The sequence below is a fragment of the Phyllobates terribilis genome, unplaced genomic scaffold (assembly GCF_046119375.1).
Source record: "Phyllobates terribilis strain yellow unplaced genomic scaffold, ASM4611937v1 Scaffold_1__5_contigs__length_1240528914, whole genome shotgun sequence".
In the NCBI taxonomy this organism is placed as follows: domain Eukaryota; kingdom Metazoa; phylum Chordata; class Amphibia; order Anura; family Dendrobatidae; genus Phyllobates; species Phyllobates terribilis.
In genome coordinates this window covers 524,476,652-524,489,076 of record NW_027362761.1, presented here as the reverse complement: position 1 = coordinate 524,489,076, position 12,425 = coordinate 524,476,652, and the positions used below count along the sequence as shown (strand labels likewise).

Here is a 12,425-nt window from a genome sequence, read left to right as displayed (position 1 = left end):
ACAGTTATATGAAAAAGTTTGGGCACCCCTATTAATCTTAAGCTTAATTTTTTATAAAAATTGGTGTTTTTGCAACAGCTATTTCAGTTTGAGATATGTAATAACTGTTGGACACAGTAATGTTTCTGCCTTGAAATGAGGTTTATTGTACTAACAGAAAATGTGCAATCTGCATTCAAACAAAATTTGACAGGTGCATAAGTATGGGCACCCTTATCATTTTCTTGTTTTAAATACTCCTACCTACTTTTTACGGACGTACTAAAGCACTTTTTTTGGTTTTGTAACCTCATTGAGCTTTGAACTTCATAGCCAGGTGTATGCAATCATGAGAAAAGCTACTTAAAGTGGCCACTTGCAAGTTGTTCTCCTGTTTGAATCTCCTCTGAAGAGTGGCATCATGGGCTCCTCAAAACAACTGTCAAATGATCTGAAAATAAAGATTATTCAACATAGTTGTTCAGGGGAAGGATACAAAAAGCTGTCTCAGAGATTTAACCTGTCAATTTCCACTGTGAGGAACATAGTAAGGAAAAATGGAAGAACACAGGGACAGTTCTTGTTAAGGCCAGAATTGGCAGGCCAAGAAAAACATCAGAAAGGCAGAGAAGAAGAATGGTGAGATCAGTCAAGGACAATCCTCAGACCACCTCCAGACAGCTGCAGCATCAACTTGCTGCAGATGGTGTCACTGTGCATCGGTCAACTATACAACGCACTTTGCACAAGGAGAAACTGTATGGGAGAGTGATGCGAAAGAAGCCGGTTCTGCAAGCACGCCACAAACAGAGTCGGCTGAGGTATGCAAAAGCACATTTGGAGAAGCCAATTTCTTTTTGGAAGAAGGTCCTGTGGACTGATGAAACCAAGATTGAGTTGTTTGGTCATACAAAAAGGCGTTATGCATGGCAGCAAAAAAACACAGCATTCCAAGAAAAACACTTGCTACCCACAGTAAAATTTGGTGGAGGTTCCATCATGCTTTGGGGCTGTGTGGCCAATGTCGGCACCGGGAATCTTGTTAAAGTTGAGGGATGCATGGATTCCACTCAGTATCAGCAGATTCTTGACAATAATGTTCAAGAATCAGTGATAAAGTTGAAGTTACGCAGGGGATGGATCTTTCAGCAAGACAATGATCCAAAACACCGCTCCAAATCTACTCAGGCATTAATGCAGAGGAACAATTACAATGTTCTGGAATGGCCATCCCAGTCCCCAGACCTGAATATCATTGAACATCTGTGGGATCATTTGAAGAGGGCTGTCCATGCTCGGCGACCATCAAACTTAACTGAACTGGAATTGTTTTGTAAAGAGGAATGGTCAAAAATACCTTCATCCAGGATCCAGGAACTCATTAAAAGCTACAGGAAGCGACTAGAGGCTGTTATTTTTGCAAAAGGAGGATCTACTAAAAATTAGTGTCACTTTTCTGGTGAGGTGCCCATACTTATGCACCTGTCAAATTTTGTTTGAATGCAGATTGCACATTTTCTGTTAGTACAATAAACCTCATTTCAAGGCAGAAACATTACTGTGTCCAGTTATTACATATATCAAACTGAAATAGCTGTTGCAAAAACACCAATTTTTATAAAACATTAAGCTTAAGATTAATAGGGGTGCCCAAACTTTTTCATATAACTGTATATGAGTATAAACAGTGTATGCAGGGGGTGGTGACCATGCACACTGCCACTTCATTCACATGGGGGGACACAGGACCATTGAACTCATGATCGTGCAGAATCCAATTGGTTGGACCCCGATACTGTGTATAGGTAATACATGTTGTCGGGATTACCCCTTCAAAGCTTAAACACTAGTGATGAGCAAGCACTAAAGTGCTCGTTACTCAAAACAATCAGGTATGACACTTGATTAACGAGTGTAATGGAAGACAATGGGAAATGCAAGCATTTTTCCGGAGGTCTCGATCCCTCTCTCTCTCTCTCTCCAATAAGCTTCTTACGGGGATCCGAGCACTCAAGCACCACGCGATACTTGGCACTGCTCGATACTCAATCTAGCACTCCAATGCTCAACCGAGTATAGAGCAGTGCCGAGCATGCTAGCTCATCTCTATTAATCACTGGAGGAAAAACGGCTCACAATTCCAATTTATTCTCAGTATCAAGATCTCAGCTTGCAATCAGTGAATTGGAACCTCCATTCTTTACTTTCAGAAGATGGAAATCTGTCCTGGTCATGCGCTGCTCATGCAACTTGTATAATTAATAGTTAGGGCATGTGAAGACCTATATGTTCTCCATACAAGAAAAATGGTCCAATTGTGCTGATCACACTGTAATCAACGTTTGAACAGAGTGGGATCCGTTTTTGTGGAGAATTGAAAAAAAAGTTTGTCAGTCCGTGAAAATCGGATGGCACTGGAATGTCATCCGAGTGTGGTCCGATGCTTTTCACAGACCCATAGACATCAATGGGAAAGTGCCATCCAATTATTGGAAGCAAATGGTGCATGATGCAACTTTTTTCCTTGGACCACTCAGTCCGAGGAAAATATTGGACACGTGCAGAGCCCCATTCAATGTTGGTCCAAGTGCGAACTGATGTTTTGACGGATAGAACTCAGACAGAAACCACAGTTGTCTGCACAAGTCCTCAGTATGAGCTATGAAAAAGTACCGCACCTGTAACAAGTGGAAGTGTAACCTGTGTGACCATCACATGAACAGGATCAAAATATATTCTCGGTGCATAAACAAAGGTTCTCATTCAATGACTGCAAGCAGAGATCCATAAAACCACAGAGAAATCCTACATAACACTGTGGGGTTTTTATTATACAATGCGGATTTTTCATTTGCTAAAAATGGAAAATTCCTTTAATTTGATTTTCACATATCAGCTGTAAGAGCCCAGGGACTTGTTTTCCAGTCTCTATCTTTCTTTCAGAAATCACTTCTGTGCATCTACAGAACTGTACATTTTATCGCCGTGCCGCCATATGGTGATGGATTCCTTCTGCTGCTTTCTGCTTTAGCTCCTGTGTTATTTGTCATTCCGATCCCTTCTGCTGAGGATATGGTTCCTAGTTCCCAATATCACACAGTAACAGATTAGATTTGGAAGATAATGTATTTGTCAGGAAGCGACATAGACTGCTTTATAAATAGCATCACAAACCATTGCAGCAATGGATGGGCTAAGGGATCCTGCTTATCCATCTGCTTCTTGATTTCCAAATAAGGTGCCTAAAACAAGAAAATCACAATATTACCGGGCATATTGTAGCATACGACGTGTAGAATTAGTGCATGATGAGTTAATCAATGCAACGTCAAGCCCCGTGAAGGACTGACATGGGAATCATTGGCAGGAGAAGCTGTGACTGTACTACAAAACGATATCCTGGAGTCACGTAAGGACAAGACTCTACTCTACTATCCGACAATATCTCCTGACTGTATACCGCAACCAGGGCTGCCGCTAGGAATTTGAGGGCTTCCTACTGGTAAAACTTTGGGGCCCCCTTGAGACTCCGCTCAGGCTCCACCCCCCACTCCGCAGCCACAAATAGCCCCCTTACAGGGCCAGAAATGCCCCCTCACAGGGCCAGAATAGCCCCTTCACAGGGCCAGAAATGGCCCCCTCACAGGGCCAGAAATAGCCCGCTCACAGGGCCAGAAATAGCCCCCTCAAAGGGACAGAAATGCCCCCTCACAGAGCCAAAATAGCCCCCTCACAGGGCCAGAAATGCCCCCTCACAGAGCCAGAATAGCCCCCTCACAGGGCCAGAAATGCCCCCTCACAGAGCCAGAATAGCCCCCTCACAGGGCCAGAAATGGCCCCCTCACAGGGCCAGAAATAGCCCCCTCACGGGGTCAGAAATGCCCCCTCACAGAGCCAAAATAGCCCCATCACAGGGCCAGAAATGCCCCCTCACAGGACCAGAAATAGCCCCCTCACAGGGCCAGAAACCCCCCGGCAACCTCCCCCAGTCCTCATACATTGCCCGCTGCTGCTGCTGTTGCTTTCTCACTGACAGACACTGACACACACACATGCACACATACACACAGACACACACAGACACTGACACACACACATGCACACATACACACAGACACACACAGACACTGACACACACACATGCACACATACACACAGACACACACAGACACTGACACACACACATACAGACACACACACAGACACACACACACTGACACACAGACACTGACACACACACAGACACAGACACACACACAGACACAGACACACACACAGAAACACACACTGACACACACACTGACAGAGGCACTAACACACACTGACACACACACACACAGTCTGCCTACCTCCTCCTGCCACCGCTGCTGCTGCTGAAGTCTGCCTGCCTGTCCCGGGTCCCAATACATGTGTGGCATGCTGCTTCTCTGCTCCAAAATGAAAGTGAGCGCGCATGGCACATGACCTGCGTCAGGACCATGATGCATCCGGTGGCGGTTTAAAGGTATAGCGCTCATTTTCGGGCACAGGGTGCATTAAGGTCTGAACTGTTACCCCTGACTCCCAGAGGCCCGGTGAGTAAATGCAAAGAGAGGGGGAGTCCGGGCTGGCTGGGCGCCCCCCTTTTTACTTCTGTTCACCGGGCCCCATACAGTAGTAAGGGCAGTAATGCCCTGATGGCAGCCCTGACCGCAACTGTACTATCCGCCAATATCTCCTGACTGTATACAGCAACTCTACTATCTGGCAATATCACCTGACTGTATACAGCAACTCTACTATCCGACAATATCTCCTGACTGTATACAGCAACTCTACTATCTGGCAATATCACCTGACTGTATACCGCAACTCTACTATCCAGCAATATCTCCTGACTGTATACCGCAACTCTACTATCTAGCAATATCTCCTGACTGTATACAGCAACTCTACTATCTGGCAATATCACCTGACTGTATACAGCAACTCTACTATCCGACAATATCTCCTGACTGTATACAGCAACTCTACTATCTGGCAATATCACCTGACTGTATACCGCAACTCTACTATCCAGCAATATCACCTGACTGTATACCGCAACTCTACTATCCAGCAATATCACCTGACTGTATACCGCAACTCTACTAGCCACCAATGTTTCCTGACTGTATACCGCAACTCTACTAGCCACCAATGTTTCCTGACTGTATACCGCAACTCTACTAGCCACCAATGTTTCCTGACTGTATACCGCAACTCTACTAGCCACCAATGTCTCCTGACTGTATTATATCACGTCAGTAAAGCGTAGTGCCGGACGATCCTCACTGTAGTCTGACTTATAATATCATTCAATTTATTTCAATGAGGTCCGCACGCTGTTTCCAGACAACCATTACCCCGGCTATATTTATCAGATGTGCCTCATCTACGATAATATGTAATAAGATGAAATAAACCTCATTACGATACAAAAATAAATGTGCTCACCTGCGTCATCTCTCTGATGGAAGTGATACTGTCTAATGCCTTCATTACTCTGTCGTAGTTCTTTTTCTGTTAGGAAAATAAAGACATGTCAAGAAATCTACAGACAATAATGTTAAAATCTATAGAAAATACGGAAAAGATTCAAAACATTTTCCCTGACTTATTCTGTACCATTTAAAGTTAAAAAAAGGGGGGAAATAAACAAAAACTGTCAAATAGTAAAACTGTCTATAGCGTCCAATCATAGCACAGCTTTCATTTCATAATCTGCTCTTGAAAAATGAAAGCTGCACTGTGATTGGTTGCTATGGGTGACAAAGACAGGTTTTTCTTTTAATCAGCTTTTCAGAATTAGGCCTAATTGTTTTCCTATTCATTCGCACCCAAAGTAAAAGAAAACATACAGCACTTTCGGGTCAACAAATCAGGACCATAAAAGGAAAGGGGCCCAGTGGATCAAGACCTGCGACTGGCGTTGAGATTCCTGGCGTATTGAACGCCACAGTTTGACATGAATTAGATGAGCTGTGGTGTCACACTTTCATCGTGCCCTTGTCTATTTCAGCAGAGCTGGAAGAAACTGGCAAGAAAACGCCAGAAGTAGCAAAATGTAGGCGAAACGCTGAGTTGTGCCTAAATTTTGTGACTTTTCAAAGCTTTTACACTAGAATTTTGGCGTGAAAGCTTTGATGTATCGGGCCCAAGGTGTTTAATAAAACCATGCCCAGAGTGGGCATTTGTGGGTTCCCAGTGTTTGGAGGACATTCCCGCATGGTCTTGGGCGGAGAGGATGCAGATTCGGTCCAAATTAAATCAATCTGAGTAAAAGTGTCTAGACTGCCATGAAAAGACGTTTATTATGCCCTCAGACGGGAAGGAAGGGATTAAAAAATACTAAAATATATTAAACTTATGTGTCGTATGCCTTCACGTGTCCCTATGCTGCCTCTGCTGCGCTCCCCGGACCTCTACATCGTTTTTCGGTTCTCTCGGTGCCGCGACCTCATACGGTCATGTGGGGGGGGGGGTGGCGCACGTTACCGACTGGGGGAGCAGCAGCGGCGGAAGTGGTATAAGGACAGTTGAGTGTCTAGTTCAGGAGGGTATAATGTATTTTATTATTTTAACCCCTTCCTGGCCCTCAAAAGAAGATAGCAAAATGGCGGCCCGGCTGGCTGCTATTCTACTAAATTCATGTCAAGTGGAATCATGAAAAATTTTTGAATCTAAGTTTTATTTTTTTAACGTTTGATTTTCTCATCCTTTTAGCCCTGGGAGCTGAGGCTTAAATGTCCAGAATTTTCAATAAACAAGTATGTATAGGATGTCATGTCATCGCACCAATCGCTGCTTGTGGCTCAATAGTACAGAGCCGCGAAGGCTCTCCCTTGTGCATGAGGCTCACTGTAGATCCAGTAAGACATTATAGTTTTTAGAGGACATTAAAATGATCATTCTGTGCACGTAGAGTATGATTGCACTCGGCGGTACTTGTCCTGTGTACATGTGCTGCCGAGAACGATAATTTTTAAGCACGCTTAAAAATAATTTCACCAGATGGACGAGAGTGTTTTGCTCATTCATTAGATGATTAGCGGCCTGTTTAGCCAGGCTGATAATCTGAAATGAGCATTTTCACTATCGCCAATATCGGTGGGATTGGCTGAAAGTCTAACGTCTATGGGGGCCTCCCAACCCTCTTCCGATAATGTCAGGGGAGAAAAGGTTTCCGTTCTGATGAATTTCAGAATTCAATCCTTTTCTTCTCCTTTGATATAAGCTACTGTCAGAGGAGTCTAGTAGTGACTCTCAGTGAACACAGGAGCGCTTAGCCAAGTGTCCCTGCGTATGGTGGAACCAGAAGAGATAGCTGTTGAGGAACCACCAAGACTGGGGTTAGATGGCGTTGTGGCACAGGTTGCACGGTAAAAGATCGTTGCATGCCACCGCTATATCGCAACATAATGCAGGCGAAAGTGGTAGAACAACTGCGAAAAACAAGTTTCAAAATATCAGAACCAATTGGATTTTTTGTGACTTGCTTGTTGCGGTCATGGTATCCTGAGGGTCGCTATTCTACTCCATTCACTTGCATTGTGACACAACATAGCAGTGGTATAAAGTCATCTTCGGCCACGTGACCACTGTTGTCCCAGGACAAGGAACTAAACTAGCCCAGTAGTTTTTGGACTAGTCCTCAAACCTAAATAGAAAAGACGAAAGAAAAACACATACTCGTGGATTAAAGGCCAGGGTCTGAGGATCATTGGGGTCTACCACTGAAGGATATGGCTCAAATATGACAACTTTCCTCGGAGATTCCAAAGCAGAACGACACATTGACACAAGGAGATCTACAACCTGGAAGCATAACATGGGAAAAATGATATATTAGTTATTTTACCATTGCATCGTTTGTATAAAATTTGACAGATGAGGAAAAAACAAGGAAGGAACAACATCAAGACTTATGTCAGTCTTGAAGATAGTCCACTGAAAATATATCATCTTCAAGCTGCCTATGCACTACAATCTAAAAGTCTACACCAGCTCTGAGCTGGGATTGATTTATGCAATAATTTGCACCACTTTCTAATGTTGTAGGTCATGTACTTTTCTGCAACATGATTTTTCATTTATTTTACCCACGTTTTGTAGCTTTAAAAAGTTGCACATTTTTTCCCTTTTATGCCGACCTCGCCTATATATACACAAAAGTGGGTGAAAAGTAAAGAGGCTGATATAAAGAGGCAAAAATATGCAACTTTTTAAAGCTAAAAGAAATTATGGAAATGGAGACACAGAAGTTCACTGTGCTGATACACTCTGTGCTGCTGTGACAGATCCACTAGATATAAGATATAGAACTACTATATCCATGAAGGCTGGAAAAAACCCAGGTCTAGTCTAGCTCCTCACATGCAAACTAGCTTGAATAGAACATAATAATATAAATTATCATAATGCTCAATATTAATAGTGCAAAATGAATAACATTGGAAAGTATTGAATAATCTCAATTGTCTGTAACATTATTCTTTATACCTGAGCACCGGTTGCAATTTCATCTGCAGCTTCATTCATTACACCCAGTGTCTGAAAAGCGAATACACAAAGCTCTCTTTCACAAACAGTAGGCTGTCGAAAGAAGAAAATGAACAAATACCAGTTAAAATGAGCAAATAGCTGAGTTTTTATTACATTATTATTGGGTAATCTCTTTTATAGGAGTCGGTAAAAATGGAGTTTACATATACTTTCAATAGAATAATAATCTAAAATACAAAGTCAACAAAAGACGTGCAATGATGACATTTGACCACCAGGTGGCACTGTTATGACAAGACAAATCGCCCACGCAGCGGTAGTTAAATGGCTCCTGCAGGCTCTCTTCATGTTTTAATTCATGATATGCTTCTACATTGCTCAGCAGTTGTGAAATGAGATGTCAAATAAGTTGATGTACAGTAAAGCAGCACACAATGGGCTTTGCTTCATTGCTTCCAGTGGGAAGCGTGGCCTAATTTCATTATATAATCAGAATTCACGGCTTTGGGCATTAGGGTGTATCATTCTTTGCATCCTAAAAGGAAATGTTATGACAAAGCGGAATAATTCTACTACACTGGTAAACGCAGTGTAATAATTATATTATATTTAATGAATATATATGAATATTATATTAGTTATATTATAAAATATATAATTGCTATATATAATAATAAAATTATACTATTATATATATTTAATTAATATAAATTATATATAATATATTATATTATGTATATATATCTAGTTATATTATTATATTATATATATTATATTATTATATTGTCATATATGATTATATTATAATATATATTATATGTAATATATATATAATATATTTAATAATATTTAATTCTATATATTAAATTAATATATAATTATATTATAACAATTATATTTTAAAATAAATAAATTAGCATTATAATTTGACAATTATGTTATCTATATAAATCTCATGCCCACTCTAATTTTTTTTAATTCTGAGGGAATTGACCCGAGGTTGCGATTTTTAAATCCTCAGAATATCAATTTCTCTTGCAGCAAATAGCCGTTTCATTGGCAGATTTTCCCCATAGATTTGCATGAGATGCAGACAATCAGCGGATAAAAATGAATATGCATTCTTAGTACATTTCCTTGGTGGAAAAGCATGAAATCTGCCCATGATTTCATTGATAAAGTTTTATTAAAAACAGGAAACTCATAAAAGTACCAAAAAGAGACAAAAACGCAGGAGAGAAAGTGCAATAAAACCGTCTATAAACAAAACATCACTAAAAAAAATCAAACAAATGCAAATAGCCTAAATTAGTTATTTGACGCAGAAAATCTGCAGCATCAAAAATTCACCAAATACTCAGCAACTAACAGTATTTAAAAAAAAAACAGAGAACCACTAGAGGAAATGGGAAAAGGAGGGTTCATTTCCATCGCGTGTACAGAAATAAAACCCAGGTTTATGTAGTAGTAAAAAAAAATAAATCATGGCCATGTGAATGGCCCCATAGACTGTCGCAGACATGAGTGATAACCGTGAAAATCAGACGTGTGAATAAGCTCTTATGGTAATGGGGCAGGAACCCTTGGTCTAGGGCAATACCTATGAAACCCAGAAAACCTGCGCTCTATATTATAGGAACATCTATTAGCAGGGTAGACAGCATAGACCCAGGTCTAAGGGTAGGGTCACACAACCGTTTTCTCTTCATCTGAGAAAATATGTCCGATTATGCTAATTACAATCAGATTGATCAGAGATGGACCTGATTTTCTTGGATATGGAGAGAAAAATAAGTTTCTCCACCTTCACTATTATGTCAGTCTGTGAAAATCGGACTGCACTCGAATGGACCCATAGACTTGAATGGGCGAGTGCCATTTGATTCTTGAAGGCAAATCAGACATGTGCACGGCCCCTAGAATAATACGTGTTATCCGTCAACACTGCAGATAGCACCGTCCGATTTATGTGATAATCTACACGAGCCCTAAAGTTGTCCAGTCAGTGCTGGCGTTGTCAGAGTATGTAGCGCCACACCCTATTGGGAAAAAGGGAATGGTAATGACTAGTTGTCAATATATTTACACATTTCCAGGAGGAGTAACAAAGGAATAGCAGAATGCAGAAATGTAAGAAGAGATTCTCCAGGATTGTCCTTTCCTCTAGAACATACAAGTCAAACTCTGGCCTGCTGGCTGGTTTTATTTGGCCAGCGACACCAGAATCATCGCCCCTATGTGGGGCCCATTATTCTGTATGGAGGACTATGTGGGGCCCATTATTCTGTATGGAGGACTATGTGGGGCCATTATCCTGTATGGAGGACTATGTGGGGCCCATTATTCTGCATGGAGGACTATGTGGGGCCCATTATTCTGTATGGAGGACTATGTGGGGCCATTATCCTGTATGGAGGACTATGTGGGGCCCATTATACTGTATGGAGGACTATGTGGGGCCATTATCCGGTATGGAGGACTATGTGGGGCCCATTATACTGTATGGAGGACTATATGGGCCCATTATTCTGTATGGAGGACTATGTGGGGCCATTATCCGGTATGGAGGACTATGTGGGGCCCATTATACTGTATGGAGGACTATGTGGGCCCATTATTCTGTATGGAGGACTATGTGGGGCCCATTATACTGTATGGAGGACTATGTGGGGCCATTATCCTGTATGGAGGACTATGTGGGGCCCATTATACTGTATGGAGGACTATGTAGGCCCATTATTCTGTATGGAGGACTATGTGGGGCCCATTATTCTGTATGGAGGACTATGTGGGGCCATTATCCTGTATGGAGGACTATGTGGGGCCCATTATTCTGCATGGAGGACTATGTGGGGCCCATTATTCTGTATGGAGGACTATGTGGGGCCATTATCCTGTATGGAGGACTATGTGGGGCCCATTATACTGTATGGAGGACTATGTGGGGCCATTATCCGGTATGGAGGACTATGTGGGGCCCATTATACTGTATGGAGGACTATATGGGCCCATTATTCTGTATGGAGGACTATGTGGGGCCATTATCCGGTATGGAGGACTATGTGGGGCCCATTATACTGTATGGAGGACTATGTGGGCCCATTATTCTGTATGGAGGACTATGTGGGGCCCATTATACTGTATGGAGGACTATGTGGGGCCATTATCCTGTATGGAGGACTATGTGGGGCCCATTATACTGTATGGAGGACTATGTAGGCCCATTATTCTGTATGGAGGACTATGTGGGGCCCATTATACTGTATGGAGGACTATATGGGCCCATTATTCTGTATGGAGGACTATGTGGGGCCATTATCCGGTATGGAGGACTATGTGGGGCCCATTATACTGTATGGAGGACTATGTGGGCCCATTATTCTGTATGGAGGACTATGTGGGGCCCATTATACTGTATGGAGGACTATGTGGGGCCATTATCCTGTATGGAGGACTATGTGGGGCCCATTATACTGTATGGAGGACTATGTAGGCCCATTATTCTGTAAGGAGGACTATGTGGGGCCCATTATACTGTATGGAGGACTATGTGGGGCCATTATCCGGTATGGAGGACTATGTGGGGCCCATTATACTGTATGGAGGACTATGTGGGCCCATTATTCTGTATGGAGGACTATGTGGGGCCCATTATACTGTATGGAGGACTATGTGGGGCCATTATCCTGTATGGAGGACTATGTGGGGCCCATTATACTGTATGGAGGACTATGTGGGGCCCATTATACTGTATGGAGGACTATGTGGGGCCATTTATTCTGTATGGAGGACTATGTGGGGCCATTATACTGTATGGAGAACTATGTGGTGCCCATTATACTGTATGGAGGACTATGTGGGGCCCATTATTCTATATGGAGGACTATGTGGGGCCCATTATACTGTATGGAGGACTATGTGGG

At 42.3% G+C, this 12,425-nt stretch overlaps 1 protein-coding gene across 1 annotated transcript in view; it reads right to left on the bottom strand.

Annotated features, from left to right (window-relative positions):
- Nucleotides 1–12,425, bottom strand: part of PARP8 (poly(ADP-ribose) polymerase family member 8) — a 323,912-nt gene that overhangs the window by 43,968 nt on the left and 267,519 nt on the right. The window contains exons 15-18 of the mRNA XM_073680309.1: nucleotides 8,500–8,592; nucleotides 7,690–7,815; nucleotides 5,455–5,520; nucleotides 3,154–3,221 (exon numbers count right to left, since the gene is read on the bottom strand). Of these exons, the coding sequence (XP_073536410.1) occupies nucleotides 3,154–3,221; nucleotides 5,455–5,520; nucleotides 7,690–7,815; nucleotides 8,500–8,592 (353 nt within the window). The remainder of the gene's footprint in view (nucleotides 1–3,153; nucleotides 3,222–5,454; nucleotides 5,521–7,689; nucleotides 7,816–8,499; nucleotides 8,593–12,425) is intronic.